Here is a 17,619-nt window from a genome sequence, read left to right as displayed (position 1 = left end):
AAACGAGAAAGGAAAAATCACGACAGACCCCACAAAAATACAAAGAATTATTGCAGAATACGATGAAAACCTATATGCTAACAAGCTGGGAAACCTAGGAGAAATGGACAACTTCCTAAAAAAATACAACCTTCCAAGACTGACTAAGAACAGAAAATCTAAACAGACCAATTACCAGCAGCGAAATTGAAGCGGTAATCAAAAAACAACCCAAGAACAAAACTCCAGGGCCAGATGGATTTACCTCAGAATTTTATCAGACATACAGGGGAGACATAATACCCATTCTCCTTAAAGTTTTCCAAAAAATAGAGGAGGAGGGGATACTCCCAAACTCATTCTATGAAGCTAACATCACCCTAATGCCAAAACCAGGCAAAGACCCCACCAAAAAAGAAAAGTACAGACCAATATCCCTGATGAACGCAGATGTAAAAATACTCAACAAAATATTAGCAAACCGAATTCAAAAATACATCAAAAGGATCATACACCATGACCAAGTGGGATTCATCCCAGGGATGCAAGGATGGTACAACACTCGGAAGTCCATCAACATCATCCACCACATCAACAAAAAGAAAGACAAAAACCACATGATCATCTCCATAGATGCTGAAAAAGCATTTGACAAAGTTCAACATCCATTCATGATAAAAACCCTCAGAAAAATGGGAATAGAGGGCAAGTACCTCAACATAATAAAGGCCATCTATGATAAACCCACAGCCAACATTATATTGAACAGCGAGAAGCTGAAAGCATTTCCTCTGAGATCAGAAAATAGACAGGGATGCCCACTCTCCCCACTGTTATTTAACATAGTACTGGAGGTCCTAGCCATGGCAATCAGACAAAACAAAGAAATACAATGAATCCAGATTGGTAAAGAAGAAGTTAAACTGTCACTATTTGCAGATGACATGATACTGTACATAAAAAACCCTAAAGACTCCACACAAAAACTACTAGAACTGATATCGGAATACAGCAAAGTTGCAGGATACAAAATCAACACACAGAATTCAGAGGCTTTCCTATATACTAACAATGAACCAACAGAAAGAGAAATCAGGAAAACAACTCCATTCACAATTGCATCAAAAAAAATAAAATACCTAGGAATAAACCTAACCAAAGAAGTGAAAGACTTATACTCTGAAAACTAGAAGTCACTCTTTTTTTTTTTTTTTTTTTTTGTGGATAATTATTTTTTTATTGAAGGGTAGTTGACACACGACAAGTCACTCTTAAGAGAAATTAAAGGGGACACTAACAGATGGAAACTCATCCCATGCTCGTGGCTAGGAAGAATTAATATCGTCAAAATGGCCATTAAGCCCAAAGAAATATACAGATTTGATGCAATCCCTACGAAACTACCAGCAACATTCCTCAATGAACTGGAACAAATAATTCAAAAATTCATATGGAAACACCAACGACCCCAAATAGCCAAAGCAATCCTGAGAAAGAAGAATAAAGTAGGGGGGATCTCACTCCCCAACTTCAAGCTCTACTATAAAGCCATAGTAATCAAGACAATTTGGTACTGGCACAAGAACAGAGCCACAGACCAATGGAACAGACTAGAGAATCCAGACATTAACCCAAACATATATGATCAATTAATATTTGATAAAGGTGCCATGGACATACAATGGCGAAATGACAGTCTCTTCAACAGGTGGTGCTGGCAAAACTGGACAGCTACATGTAGGAGAATGAAACTGGACCATTGTCTAACCACATATACAAAAGTAAACTCAAAATGGATCAAAGACCTGAATGTAAGTCATGAAACCATTAAACTCTTGGAAGAAAACATAGGCAAAACCTCTTAGACATAAACATGAGTGACTTCTTCTTAAACATACCTCTCCGGGCAAGGAAAACAACAGCAAAAATGAATAAGTGGGACTATATTAAGCTGAAAAGCTTCTGTACAGCAAAAGACACCATCAATAGAACAAAAAGGAACCCTACAGTATGGGAGAATATATTTAAAAATGACACATTCGATAAAGGCTTGACGTCCAGAACATATACAGAGCTCACACGCCTCAACAAAAAAAAAACAAATAACCCAATTAAAAAATGGGCAGAGGAACTGAACAGACAGTTCTCCAAAAAAGAAATACAGATGGCCAACAGACACATGAAAAGATGCTCCACATCGCTAATCATCAGAGAAATGCAAATTAAAACTACAATGAGGTATCACCTCACACCAGTAAGGATGGCTGCCATCCAAAAGACAAACAACAACAAATGTTGGTGAGGCTGCGGAGAAAGGGGAACCCTCCTACATTGCTGGTGGGAATGTAAGTTAGTTCAACCATTGTGGAAAGCAGTATGGAGGTACATCAAAATGCTCAAAACAGACTTACCATTTGACCCAGGAATTGCACTCCTAGGAATTTACCCTAAGAATGCAGCAATCAAGTATGAGAAAGATCAGTGCACCCCTATGTTTATTGCAGCACTATTTACAATAGCCAGGAATTGGAAGCAACCTAAATGTCCATCGATAGATGAATGGATAAAGAAGATGTGGTACATATACACAATGGAATACTACTCAGCCATAAGAAAAGGGCAAATCCTACCATTTGCAGCAACATGGATGGAGCTGGAGGGTATTATGCTCAGTGAAACAAGCCAAGCGGAGAAAGAGAAATACCAAATGATTTCACTTATCTGTGGAATATAAGAACAAAGGAAGAACTGAAGGAACAAAACAGCAGCAGAATCACAGAACTCAAGAATGGACTAACAGGTACCAAAGGGAAAGGGACTGGGGAGGATGGGTGGGTAGGGAGGGATAAGGGGTGGGGAGAAGTAAGGGGGTATTAAGATTAGCATGCATGGGGGGGTAGGAGAAAAGGGAGGGCTGTACAACACAGAGAAGGCAAGTAGTGATTCTACAACATTTTGCTATGCTGACGGACAGTGACTGTAAAGGGGTTTATAGGGGGGACCTGGTATAGGGGAGAGCCTAGTAAACATAATATTCGTCATGTAAGTGTAGATTAGTGATAGCAAAAAATAAAAATAAAAAAAGGGCAGTTCCTGTGTGGTAACCTCCAATGAGTTCTACACAAGAGTATAAAGGGCATATAAAAGTGTAGGCAAAGGGTCTGTTTGTGTTTATACAGAGGATCAAAGCCTAATTGGGCTACCCCGAAAATGAACTAAGATACGACATGAAAAAGAACTTCCAACATCTGCACCCTCTGGAAGACTCATGCCAGAAGATGATCATCAAAAAACCCCAACAAAGATCCGCGCACTGCTACAGCTGTAGATGCACTCATCCCACCAGCTCCTGGACTTGCCATGGGAATGAGGAAGGAGATATCTAAGCTGGCCTGTGCATACAGTAAAACAACAAATTTGACTGGATCTATACTGTTGGAACTCAATCAAGAATTAGGAGAAGTGCAAATTGTAGCGCTCCAAAATCTTACAAATACAGACTATTTACTGTTAAAAGAACATAAGGGATGTGAACATCCCCCAGGAATGGGTTGTTTTAATTTGTCTGATTTCTCTCAGACTGTTCAAGTTCAGTTGGACAATATCCACCATATCATAGATAAGTTTTCACAAATGCCTAAGGTGCCTAACTGGTTTTCTTGGTTTCACTGGAGATGGCTGGTAATTACAGATATGCTTTGGTTATGTAACTATACTCCTATTATGTTAATGTGTGTGCGCAATTTAAGTAGTAGCTTAAAACCTATCCATGCTGAAGTTACTCTACAAGAAGATATGTCAAAGAAATAATCAATCTTCTCATTTTTTCTGTCGCCTGGTACTTCTATAGTTTCTCTTCTTCCTTCCTAATTACAACCCTTAAATAGAATTCGTGCCTCATATCAAATTTACCGAGTATCATAATTCTTCCAAGTGGTAAAGACACCTCAAGACAAATGCTGGGCATAGAAGCTACAGGGCATAAATACGCAAAGAAATAAAAAGCTAACCATTTCAAACAATAAGGCTTCTCTCTCACTTACCAACTTTACATTTCCCTGTATGGCCCCGGAAGATGACTGGTTAGCCAGAGACGGGTAAGATTCCTCAAGGGAGGAACAACCTAAGACAGGCACAGTCGCAGGGGGGCCATCAGGTGAGAAATTGGGGATCAACAGAGGTGAGGCTTAGAACCTCACTCCCCTGTTCTGAGAGAAATCTTCTGCATACGTGGATGTTTTATTGCCCTGGTCTAGCTTGGATTAACACATAGTCTACAGGCACACACCTGATCATCTACATTTGCTCTCTTACAACACTAAACTATGTTTTCTACCTTTATCTTGTATCTACCTACCACTTCAGCATTTCATTTAAAATAATAATAATAAAGAGAGAAATGTGGTATCCACATATAAATCAAGTATAAAAACCAAATGAGTATTCGTATTTGAACTGACTGTTTATAGTTCATAATGCTATGAGTAAAACCAAAGGTTTCTGTGATGACTGCCCTTGTACTGTTCACTATGTAACTTATTCATTATGTAAGAATTTGTTCTCCATGTAAGAACTTGTTTGTTATGCCTCAGAAGATTGGAGACTGATGAAAATTAGGCTTGGGGTGGATTAATGATTGTGCATTGAGCATTGACTCCCCTATACAGAATTTTATTGTTGTTAACAAACATTTGATCAATAAATATGAGAGATGCCCTCAGGAAAAAAAAAAAAAAAGTATACACTTCCAATGGTAAAATAATAAGTAACCAGGATGTAATGAATATAGTCAAGATATTGTAACAGCTTGGTATGGTGACAGCTGGTAGCTAGAATTGTCATGTATATAAATGTTGAATCACTATGTTGTACACCTGAAACTAATGTAATGTAATACCGTGTGTCAACTACCCTTCAATATAAATATAATTATCTACCAAAAAAAAAAAAAAAAAAAGAACAAAGTCCTCCGCCATTGTTTTTTAAGATTCTTTAGAATCATGTAATTTTGTACCATTCGTATTAATTGCTTTGAAAGAAACCGCCCAAACAGACCTTCCCTTAGGAACTCAGGGACACTAGACATTATCCTGCCATAAACAAGTTGTGTGACCTTGGGGAGTGTCCTTCACCCCTCTGAACTTCAGTGTTTTCTCCAGCACATGAGAGCGTGTAACCAGAAGCCCTTTCTTGCCCTAAGGCCATTGGGGTCTACAGAGGACACCAAAGAAAGAGTGGGTGTGACTTTAGGAAATGAACCTTACCATGTAGAGAAAGGGAATGAGTGCCGAGATAGTGACAGGAAGTGACAAGGTTATACCAGTGACGAGGTGAGCTCCACCGTCTCCAGGCTCCAGGAACTTACACCACCTGACCACAGTGGTACACGGTGAGCTAGCCACCCTGCTTTAAGAACGGGATGCCCTGACGGCTTCAGTCCACCCAGCACCCGTGTGTGGGGCACCTGCTGTGTCCACACTCCTCCTGAGCACAGACTCAAAGTGCCCTCCAGGGCCCACGGCACGCGGGTAACTCACTCTCCTTTCTGCCCATCAGCACGCCTTCCTCTTGAAGAAGCCCACGCTTCCCTCAGGTTCCCATCTATTGCATTCTCTTACCCCACTCCCAACAAGGGCCCAGCACCAACCCACACTAGGGACCGCGGTCCCTGGATAAAGTGATGGGGGGTCTCGGGCGGCCGTTCTCAGCTCAGCACTGCTGCTGTGCTGTGCTGTGTGAACAGGTCTCTGTGGTGGGGTGTTGTGGTAGACCAATGGGTTTCAGCCCCGGGCAATTTCACTATGGATTCTGTGTGACCAAAGAAATGACAGTAGAATGTTCTTGGGGTGAAAAGGTTACACCCTACTTTATTTCCACGGTGGCAGGTCAATCACTAAAATCTCATCCACTCAGAGTGAGTCTGCACGCAGCAAGCTGGTCTCTGCCTCTGGGCCTCTGCCCACACAGACGTCCTTTGGGCCTCTGTCCTGGGCGCTGCCACCACTTCAGCCTCGGCTCTGCTCTCCTGCAGCCTTGCAGCTGTGCCACCGTGTCACCCAGAGCACTGGGCGGAGCTCCTTATATAGAGTCAACAGCAACGCATTGCCCACATGTGTGTAGTGAGCTGGCCACCCAGGGTCAGGTGAGAATCCTGGCCCCAGGAACCTTCATTTAATCACAGGTGTCCTGTGCACTGGATGATGCTCAGCTGCGTCCCAGGCTTCCAGCCACCACATGCCAGCAGTCACCTCCCCACCAGCCATAGCAGTGACAATGCCTCCAGGCATGACCACATCACCGGGGAGAAGGCTCAGAAGGCAAGTCACCCCCCACCCCACAATCCCCCGGTTACAGCCTAGATGAGAATCCCAGACACGTGTGTGGGTGGGTGTGGGGGTCTGCTCACTGTGAGCATTCTTCCATGTTCCAGGGCCTCAGTACTCAGAGTTAGGGGGTTGCTACTATAGCCGCTGTGGAAAGGGGACACCACCAGTGGAGACTCACAATTGGGTTATAAGCAAAAAATAACTTGTAGATTACACATCACCCAATACTTGAACATTTTTTCAGTCATGACCAAGGAGGGGGAATTTCAGAAACATTGGGAGAATGCAGAACGGAATTCTGAGTCTCGGACAAACTGGAAGTAGCTATCTTCACGAGAAAGCCAGAGAGAGAAACTGGCGGGCAGGGCATCCAGTTCCCAGACAGTGAGAAACCTAGAAACAGAGGTGGGTCTGCCCCCAAGGACCTGCTGGCCCACCAGACAGGTAAGAGCGGGAGCTTGGCTTTCACAAGGCCTTCAGCTGTGTTGTTCCCTAGTAAATGGTCCATAGCTGGCCTGCAGTCTTCCTTTGCAGGACACCAGAAAGATTTGTTGAAAAGAAAAAAATACTTCCTGGGGTGCTGGCAAGCTAGCAATTCCCTCCTCTGCCTTGCAAGTGCACGGTCACATGAAAACCCTCATATCTGGCCACCTTCTGCTGCAGAAACCAGGACCAATAAATCTGCACTTTGACCCATTACAAGGTAGGTTTCTACTATAGCCAAGACAAAAGAGACATCAAGTATTTGACACCTTGACCTTGGCCAGGGGAAACCTGGTAAATCAGCCAGCCAGGTGGCATCAGGATGAAGCCAGCCCAGACTGGGTGACACAGTCCCATGCACACTTTACCGTTTGACAAGCAGCAGAGCCCAGCGACTCCCGGCCCCACTGCACCAACCCCCACAGTGCACACAGCACATGGGCTCCACATTCGGGCTCCTGCTGGCTTCCCCAGCTTGCTAGGGAGCTCCCGATTGCTCTAGCTGGGCCCACTCCCTACTCCGTGTGCCTACTTCCGGGTAAGTGGACTTCTGACTACCAAGCCTGCCTAATTTCCAGCTCTCCTAAGGGCTTGCACACGCACTCTCGTGAGGGGAACTGTCAGAGTTCTAGAAGACTTGTCAAGGAGATGAACGCTGGTACAGCATCACTAATCCCAAGATTTGGGTTTTTCTTTCCATTTCCTACCAACCTGATCACACTCACAAAGGTCAAGAGAAGAGGCTCCCCTCCCTCTTCCAGGATCAAACCATTACACAATAGGCAATCTGAAATAATCCGATTTCCTGAAACCTTTAACTAATCCTCAAGAACACTGGATTGAAATGCTCTCCCAACTGAACCTGACCCTGCCTCCTATGGCACTAGGTTGCATCCTGAAAACATGCACAATAACTAACCTCGGGACCTACCCCGGCTAGAATGCCCTCAGAAGCACATTGAGGTCACTTTGCTGCAACAACCGGCATGCGCTCTTCTTCCGAGCTGAATCACACTTTCTGATTTATATACTAACTTCAGAAAATTCCTCATTTGTGATTCATCTTCAGCCAAAAGCAATTTCTCACCCCTGAGGTCTTTGGTCCCCGTTTTCACATATTAAAGAAGTTTCTCATCCCAGGACTGGGTTCCCAATCTTTGAGACCTGGAGCCCTCAGTGCATTCTTTTCACCCTAATGAGAAAAAGGGATGCAAGGAGCATATGGCCACCTGCTGTCTGGACAGAGTGGGGCTAGCACGGTGACTGGGAATCCCTGGGATTCCACAGCCAAAGGATGGCACGGTCATTGCCACAAGTGACCCTGGATGCCAACTCTTGGGAAAACAGACTGATCATTCCCCCAGCAAGGACATCTGGAAAGAGGGAAATCTGACAAATGCAGTGGGTAATACCATCCTGAGTATTACCAGAAACTTTCCAAAACACTCTGGCCCCCACTCGGACACCCTGTGTGATGTTTTTCTCCCAAGCTTAGATATGAGAGAACTGTGCTCCGAGATGGTAAGCGGCTGTCCAAGGTCAGTCCACAAGGAGGGGTTAGCATGGCTCTTCTCATACATGACTTTGTGATCTTTACGCTACACCCTGCTGAGCAGTTCTGTTTAACTGTTCAAATGGAAATAACCATTGCTTTGCCGTTCATAAAAAGGTACATGTATATGTGTACATAAATTTTGCAAAAAAACCCTCTAAACCTTCCAGTCATGCATAAACTAGAGAAAGGAACCCCAACAAAGTCCAGGCAAGAAGTTTTAAAAGCTATATATCTAATTGTTGGCCACACATTTACACACCTTATTCGGCATTCAGTCCTGTCACTTCTGGAAGGAGACCTAATAAAGGGGAACAACTGGGAACTCAGGGGCTATCAAAGGAGTGGCTCCATGTCCCGGAGCCCACCTCCAGAGCCACAGGGACCAGCTGACCTCCACTCACAGCTCTGCCATCTACTGGCCTCCCGACCCTGGACTAATATAACCCCGAGCCTCAATGTCCAACAGCTGTAATGTGCACAGAGTCATGACTTCCTCAGCTGTGGCCTGGAAGAAAACAAGTGCTTCCATAAAGCAGCTGTGAGGAGTAAGTAAAATGAAGCAAATAAGGGGGAGGTTCCCAACCTCAAGCCTGCAGTCAGGATCCCATGGAGGGGTGTGAGAATGGCCCACCAATTCTCCGTGTGGGGCAGGGCCTGACACTGCATTTCTGACAAGCTCCCAGGGGTGGCTGATGCTGCTGACCCAGGGAGCCCACTCAGAGAATTGCCTCGGTGAAGCACTTAGCCTGGCACCTGGCAGGCTCCCAAGAACATAGCTTATCACCCAGCTCTTCCTGTTTTAAAGGCCCTGTGCTCCAACCTAAGTGTCCTTCAGCAGATGAACAGATAAAGAAGATGTGGTACATATACACAATGGAATATTATTCAGTCATAAGAAGAAAACAAATCCTAAAATTTGCAACAACATGGATGGAGCTAGAGGGTATTATGCTCAGTGAAATAAGCTGGGTGGAGAAAGACACATATCATATTTCACTTATTTATGGAATATAAAAACAAAGCGAGACAGAAGGAACAAAACAGCAGCAGAATCACAGAACCCAAGAATGGACTAATAGTTACCAAAGGGAAAGAGACTGGGGAGAATGGGAGGGATAAAGGCGGGAAGAAGAAAGGGAGTATTATGATTAGCAGGTAAAATGTGGGGGTGGCGTACGGGGAGGGCTGTACAACACAGAGAAGACAAGTAGTGACTCTACAACATCTTACTATGCTGATGGACAGTGACTGTAATGGGCTTTGTGGGGGGGACTTGGGGTAGGGGAGAGCCTAGTAAACATAATGTTCATCATGTAATGGTAGATTAATGATAACAAAATTTTTAAAAAGCCCTGTGCTCCAGCCTCAGCACAGAGGCATTTTTTCCCTTCCTGTAAGCCCAGCTGAAGCCTGGCCCTGCTCCCCTGCACTGGCCAACGGAACCAGTGTGGTTCCTTGAGCTCAGAAGACACACGTTTTCAGGGCACCCGGGGGAGGCCCCCTGGCCAGGTGGACCTAATCTTCTCATGCTTTGCAGAGAACTCGTGTGCCAGAATCCACACCTACCAGCCCGTGTAGGGTGCAAACGTGGGGCCATGACTCTCCCTCCACCCAGCTGCACATTTGAGTCTCCCGGTGGGCTTCAGAATCACTGACAGCTGGGCCCACCCCGTGATCCTGACCTAACTGATCCGGGCTGCGGCCTGGCCATCAGCAGCATGCAAGCCCCCAGGTGAGTCAAATGTGCAGCCAGGGCCCCAGTGCCCTGCGCTCCAGGAGATATAAAGTCGCCACGGACCCAGACCTGCCATGGAGTTTCCGGGAATCACTCTTCACTCGGGTCACAAAGCCCAGCAGGGGCCCTATGGCTTTTCCACTGCCCACTGTTCACAAGTGCTTGAGCTTCGGGTGAACTCTCCCAAATCTTGCTCATCCTGTGAACGGTGAGAATGTATATAGTGATTATGTCATTGTTGATAAATAAATCTTCAAGGGACCGAGAAGAGCTGAAAATAAAGTTACTCTTAGAAACAGATTTTTCAAACATAAAATGACAGCCATCAAAGAAACGCTGTCAGGAATAACATTTAGATGTTATGACAACCTTCTATTACTGAGAAGTCTCCTCTGGGTTATCCAAGCCCAGCAGTGATACATAAAGTCAGGTTATTCGTGAAGAGCATGGCTTTAATGACCATAGATCTGCTTACAAAATCATGTGTGCAAACAGAAGGCAGAGGAAAGCAAAGGACCCTGGACCTCACAAAGGTCATGGCCTAACATCCACTGAGTCCCTGTAACGTGTCAGGCGCAGGGCAGCGTGTGGCTAATGCTGATCCCACGAGAACCCTGGCCCACATGGCCAAGCCCTGCAGTTGTGGGAGAGCCTGGTACTGGGCCAGTGTAGTTGCAGGTGGCCCAAGGTCAAGGTGGAATCACTGGAGAGCTTACAACACACTGTTTTCAGGGTGTTCATATGGAACCACAGCTGGAGGCCACCTCCCTGCTCTTCAAGGTTTCCAGGTTACTCACGGGCACAACCAGTGAAGGAGCCCTGGCTGGGAGGCAAGCGGGCCCCACCTTTCTTCGGTGCACACACACACTCCCTACTTACGGTCCACCGTGAACACAGGCTGAGCACACAGCATCTAATAAGGAATAAATGCACGGCCTACAGGGTTCCCAAGAGCTGTGCATTATCCTTAACAGCCAAGACTGAAGAACGACCTAGGCCAGGTGGCATCCGTATCAGCATTGATAGAAACACAGGATGAGACAGGGAAGTAACAACCGGCCTAACTTTCTCTAAGACATCAGCTGGTTAATTTTCTCACCCACAACTTCTATGGCAACAGAACAGCAAAAAATCCCCACCATTTTGCAAGAACCTAAATACCTTTCAAAGTTAAAATTAACACATCATGTCACAGGGTTATTTGTACAAATACTGTTTTCTTGAAGCAAGAACTTATTTCACAAGGAAACTGTTCTCCACCGGGAAGAAAGTCATGGGACCACCATTCAGTGAATGAAGCAGGCTTATAAAACCTTCCTTGTGCTCCATTGTATTCTTTAATATAGAGCTGCAGAATTTTTTTCATCTTGGAATTTCCTAGATAGGGACCTTTAAAGCCACTCCAAGCAAGTATTATTCCTCATCTTTGAATTTTTATATTTAAGAGTTCTTTTCCCCAAGCTCCCAGTGTACAAACAGTGACCTTTCATCCGAGAGAGTTCTTCGCTGCTTTTATCCTGTTATATTCTGCAAATGATGTATTTCATTAAAAGACATGAAACCCTTTGACTGCTGTCAAGAAAGCCCCCAGAATTGCGAGGTGGTGGCAGTTCCACTGAGTGGCTGGCCGCCCACACAGTTCAGGGGAGACTCCTGGGAATGTCTGGCTTGCTGCGTCTCCTCTATGCCTCCCCCCACCCCCCCCAGGATTTGAGGCATCAGGCAAGGTCCTAATGGGAAGAAACAGCCCCATCAACTGGCCCAGCCCGAAGAAGACTCTGCACAGCTACAAAGGGCAGAATTGTGTGCTGGGATCATGGGAGCACAGCAGGACTACTGATCTGTTGGCTGGCCTCCCAGTGCCCAGAAGGCTCCTCCGATGTCCCACCATTGTTCCCTGCACTCAGGGCTCTGCGTGCTGGGGGCTAGCTAAGAAAGGGTTCATGCAATCACTTTTGTCCAAATACCAGGTCCAAGACCTGCTTGTAAAACCCAAATATGTTAATCCTGGGGGGCAGGGAGAGTCAATGGAAATTTTTAGGTTTATGGATCCCAACTTGTCTGTTCCCTTCTCTTACTACAAATCCATGATCCTTTCTTGTTTAAACAGCTAAACTAAAAAGATTTGGGAGAAAACCCAGAATGTTCTGACCTCTTTCACCTGAAATGTAAATGTTGTTTCTCCACATAAAACTGTTATGGGATTTCAGGATTATTACCAAAGGCAAAACAAAAGCCAAAAACCAAAAAGGAACTTTGCACAGATCCTGTCTCTTTCTGAGAAAAGTAACTAATAGCTGATGATATTTTCATGTCATGTTACACAATTTTACAAGAATTGAAAGCATAACTACAAAAAAAAAACCTGTTTCTATGGCAACAATTGAAATGCAATCTTATGATTAACAACTTGAGAGCAAAACATTGAAAAGATTTATTTGCTTACATAACCGATTATTCTAGAATACAATTAATTTAGCAGTAGTAGTCACATAACAAGAATGGTTATTAATCTGTGCAAAATTACAGATGAATCATTTGATGAGTTAGTTTCGTGGTGACTGATACTATTTCTATTGCAGGACAGTTCGGGGCTGAGTCGCACACACAGATCTGGCTTTAAATACTGCAAGTGGAATTGGGTCCCCAGGGATCAGGCAGCTCAGCCCCAAGCAGTTTGGTAAGAACTGTCTCTCCCAATTACAATGAACTTTTAAATTGCCGCCTTCTCTGTTAATCACAGAGACTCTACACATGGTCTGCAATCCCTTAAGGCAGTGAACACACTTCCAGGTAGAGACACACTCCATCACTGTTTGTTAGTGACTCAGGCAACTGGTCCAGCAGCTCTCTTGTCACTCCCTGAGCTACTACTGAAATCACAATTATGACATTCCATCCCCAAACAGGAACTGCTGGCTGCATGTTATGTTAATCAAGAACACACACAAGACTCTAATGTCCTCTTCCAGAGAAGCCTAAGCAACATCTGTCCTGTACGTTTGCAACATCCTTATTTCGACTCATCATCATTCATAAAAAGAAAATTTAACTCAGAGTGACTCAAATGGTTTAGCTGGACTGCTACTTTTTAGTAATTCTTATTCCCAAAAGGAAAATTTTCCCAACGAACTACTTTCCTTCCTCCAGAAGCAGTTGGAGCATGGAAAACGCACACATACAAGCCAGGCAGCCAAGTGCTTGTCAGGAACCACTGGGAGGAGACAGAGGTGCTGAGCACACCTGCTGAACATATCCCAGAGTGAGCTTGTGAAGGCAGCGCCTGTCCATCGCCCCAACTGCCCCCGGGCGGAGGGGAGGGCCAGGACTACCCGGATGCTCCTGTTTCCTCCACAGAGCTTTCTGGAGCTTGACCTGCATCCTGAAGCCAGGGGTCTCACCCCTGCTCAGCCCTCGCCACCACCAGGCAGGACAGGGAGAGGCGGGTGGCACCTGCAGCTGCATACCTAGTTCAGGTGCCATGTCCAGCATCCTCCATCCCAGGGCCAGGTGGGTCCCACTGGGCCTCGAGGGTACCACTCAGATCCTGGGCTTCTCTCTACCACCAGTCGGAGCCCTAGGCTTCTTGATGCCTCCCTGCACTCCTGCACCCATTTGCCCTTCTGCTGCCAGGGTGATACCTGCTACCACCTCCTGCCTTAAAACCCTCCACGGCTCCCGGTGCCACTGGGCTCCTGCCTGCATCGTCCCCTTCCTCTAACCTGCAGGAACAGAGGTGCCCCCCTCCCAGGAGCCTTTCAGCTGGGAAATACATATTTCCCAAGTATATTTGGTCTTCACCCAATTTCTGAAAACACTGCATTCGTAAAGGTGTTTTGTCATGTTAATGGTGGACCCCACCCCAGGGCAGGGGCTGGAGGCTGAATAAGCCAATGGACAATAATTTAGTCAGTCCTGACTATGCACAACTATGCAATGAAGCCCTCACAAAAGCCCCTGAGCAGAGCTTATCACTCACTTTCTGCCTGCTCTGGCCTGCCCTGCCCCTCTCTGCCTTCTCTGCTGGGGATCCTGCTTCTGGGTTGGAGAGAGCTTCTGTGTTTGGGGAACCAGACTGCTTCCACGTGCCACAAAGCCAGGCCCCAGGCTTCCCGAGGACAGAAGTTCCTTTACTCAGGACCTTGCCCTATGTCTCCCTTCATCTGGCTGTTAACTTGTACCCTTTGTGGTGTCCTTCATTAAACTGGTAAAGGTTAAGTGTTTTCCTGAGTTCTGTGAGCCAATCTAGCAAATTAATGGAACCTAAATGGGAGGCCGTGGGAACCTCCCATCCGTAGCCAGTAGGTCTGAAGCACAGGGAACTGCCTGGGGCTTGTGACCAACACCTGGAGTTGGGGGTGAAGGGCACTCTTGCAGGATGGAGCCATTAACTTGGGGAATCTTTTGCTGTCTCCGGGGGGATAGCATCAGAATTGGGTGGAGTTCTCCAGCACCCTGCTGGTGTTCAAGAATTACTTAGTGTAAGTATGTGTGGGAAGACCTCCTCCCACATATTTGCACACACCAGGTACCTGAATGAAGTTATATTACTATTACTACTGTGTATAATATTGTTACTGTTATATACACATGTAGGGGAAAAGTACACCATTGCATTTGATGTCAGAAGAGTGGGAACTGCATTGCCTCTTGGGCAAAAGGCACCCTCTGCCAGGGTGCCAGGACAGAGAAGGAGAGGGCCTGTGCACCTCCCCAGGCACTCAGCACACAGACTGTAGCTTCCCACCAAGGGGGCACACTCTGGCTGTGGCTCCACACACAGCTGCAGGGCAAAGGTGCAGTCCCCACTTTGGCAAACCTCTTCCCTCATTTGTACAATGGGAAATAACCATGTCCACTTCACAGGATTGGTGGACACTCCCCACTCATGCTGAGAGCAAACAGCAGCTGACGACAAGGCTTTAGAAACTGCTAGTTACAGTTCTGAGGAGGAAGACATGCTGGGGACCGGCACACATGGTGCCTGGGGTGTCTGCGGGCCCAGCTGAAACCACATCTGTCAGAGCAGGGGGTCTGTATTCCCGTGGAGTCATTATGACGAATGCCCATGAGTTCTGAAAATTTTTCATCTGAAGATTTGAAGGTTGTAAAATGTTTAAATTGTTAGTTTTAATTGTGTTTAAGCAGCTTCAGAGCCAGAACGACCAATCCTATTCTTCTGATCTCTCCGAGGTATGATGCCCCCGCTGTGGTCTGGAATCTCAGGTACAACACCCGAGTGCGTGTGCAACAAGCTCAGAATCCAAGGAAAATACCCCAAAGAACTGAAAACACAGGCCCACCAAACAGACTACTATGTAAACGTGTGAACTGGCAGAAAGGTGGGTCAAGAGATGGCCATCAGTTAACGGATGGATAAACAAACGTGGGCCATTCCCACAGTGGAAGGTTATTCAGCCTAAAAAGGAATGAAGCCGTGACACAGGCTACAACACAGATAAGCCCCAAAAACACGCTGAGCAGAAGAAGCCAGACACAAAAGGCTACATGACATAGGATCTATTTATGTGAAATGTCCAAAGAGGCAATTCCACAGAGAAGGAAGTAGGGGAGTGGTGGCCAGGGGCTGGGGGCAGGGGCAGGTAGGGAACGGCTGCTAACGGGTACAGGTTTCTTCTGGGGGTGGTGAAATGTTCTGCAATTAGCACGACAGCTGTACAACTCTGTGAATATACAAAGACCACTGAACCATTCACTTTAAAAGGGTGAATTAAAAATTTTTTTTTAATTTTAGGACTCCAGGGAAAATAAATGCAGGCTGGCCTCCCTCCCTCACCTCTCCAGCCACCCCAGGCAATGGAATGGGCTTCCTCACTGAGGCTACACCTTCAATCTGAGAAGGTGCAGAACGACTGGGTTTGCAGGAAGAAACTCTCCTACACCCAGGGATCAGAATGCTCTCTGAGCCCCAAGGACCAGAAGGAAGTCACGCTGTGGATCAACCCCTACTTCAGTCCACAGGATGACCTTCCCTGTAGCGCCAGGCCCGGGCTTGATCGGGCCGACAGCCCGGGGTGCCTGTCACCCAGGCTGGCCGCCAGTCGGGCTCGCTGCCCCCTCTGCCCACCTCTCCTCAACATCCCTGTGACACTGAACTCTGGTCAAAAAGGGAACTTCAGAAGCAGGTAGGACAGGGAAACACAGCCCAGGAGAGTAAGGGAAGGAAAGAGTCTGGACCTCTCCCCCACGCACAATGGCCTCTCCAAGGGCCTTTCACAGGGCTTCTTTGAAATGTGTGATCATGTCTCTTCAGGACACAGCGACACCAGGCTGCAAGCAATCTGGAAAGAAGACAGAACAATTGCTTTCCTCTCAGGATTCTAACAAACCGTTGTGATGTGTAGGCTTTTACTTAGTTTGATAGAGCAAGGGGCATCTTCACAGTTTGGACCAGTCCTCCTCCAGGTCTGCATTCTAGTTGTTTCCACTGCACATTACATGCTCTGACTTACGCCGTGTTGCTCTGAGGCCTAGGAAGAATCTGTGTAATTTCGCTACAGCATGCAAGGCCATGTTCTTCAGAGTCACCTGAGAGATGCTTTCTTTAGCCTCCCCGACTCTTGGCCTCCCCACAGGTCCCTTGGCCCTGATTCACATAAAAGGTACCCTGAATGACCTGCCTGGTCCTGGGGGTACTCTGATCTTCACTCCCCAACTCCTGGGCCTGAATCAAAGCAGCAGCACACACCAGCCTATCACAGACATAATCGACACTAGACTAGTGCCTCTGTACTACGTACCAGGCACCATCCCAGGATACTAAGAACGCATCAGAGCCAGTCTCTGCTCTCAGGGACATTCCTGTCAATCAGGCTCAAAGATGCTATTAGGTCTTTTGATTACACAGCTCATGAAGGGCACTCAGGAAGACTCTGTGCTCAGGGAGGGAAGCCAGGGGCCACTGTGCCTGGATGGTGCAATGTGGGCCCAGCCTTCCACAAAACCATGAATGGCTCGGAAAGAAAGCAGCAGAAAGAAACCTCTGTAAAGCCTCAAACAACATGGCTGGGGACTGGCAAACTCTCCCAAGCTGCCTGGCAAACTCAGCCTTGCCTCGGAATCATGTGAGGATCTTGTTAAAATGCAGAGTCTCATTCAGCAGGCCTGGGGTGGGGCTTCTGGGCGCGTTTCTCCCAAGCTCCCAGCTGCTGCTGCTGGTCCAAGGACCACACTTTGCCTAACCAGAGTCCAAAGCAGGGCTGTCCAATAGAAATATAGTAAGAACCATCTCCATAACATTCAGTGTCACAGAAGCCACATTTTTAGAAAGCAAAAAGAAGTAGATGAAGTTAACTTTGATTAATATGTTTATTTAACCCCATAGAGCTGAAATATCATTTCAATGTGTCATCAGTATGAAGGAATTATTGAGATATTTTACATTTTTCTTTTCAGACAAAGTCTAAAATCCAGTGAGTATTTTCACTTACAGTATGCATATCAGTTTGAACTTGCCACATTTCAAGAGCTCAACAGTCACATATGACATGTAGTCACAACCTGGGACAGTATAGGACTAA

General features: G+C 46.2%; 1 protein-coding gene across 1 annotated transcript in view; it reads right to left on the bottom strand.

Annotated features, from left to right (window-relative positions):
* LOC130682118 (protein Shroom2-like) overlaps positions 1 to 17,619 on the bottom strand; it is a 42,172-nt gene that overhangs the window by 9,479 nt on the left and 15,074 nt on the right. Inside the window, exon 3 of the mRNA XM_057496248.1 lies at positions 16,049 to 16,196. Coding sequence (XP_057352231.1) covers positions 16,049 to 16,196 — 148 coding nt within the window. The remainder of the gene's footprint in view (positions 1 to 16,048; positions 16,197 to 17,619) is intronic.

Source organism: Manis pentadactyla, chromosome Y (assembly GCF_030020395.1).
Source record: "Manis pentadactyla isolate mManPen7 chromosome Y, mManPen7.hap1, whole genome shotgun sequence".
Classification (NCBI taxonomy): domain Eukaryota; kingdom Metazoa; phylum Chordata; class Mammalia; order Pholidota; family Manidae; genus Manis; species Manis pentadactyla.
Note: the sequence above shows the minus strand (reverse complement) of the source record. Positions and strands in the feature narration are given on the sequence as shown.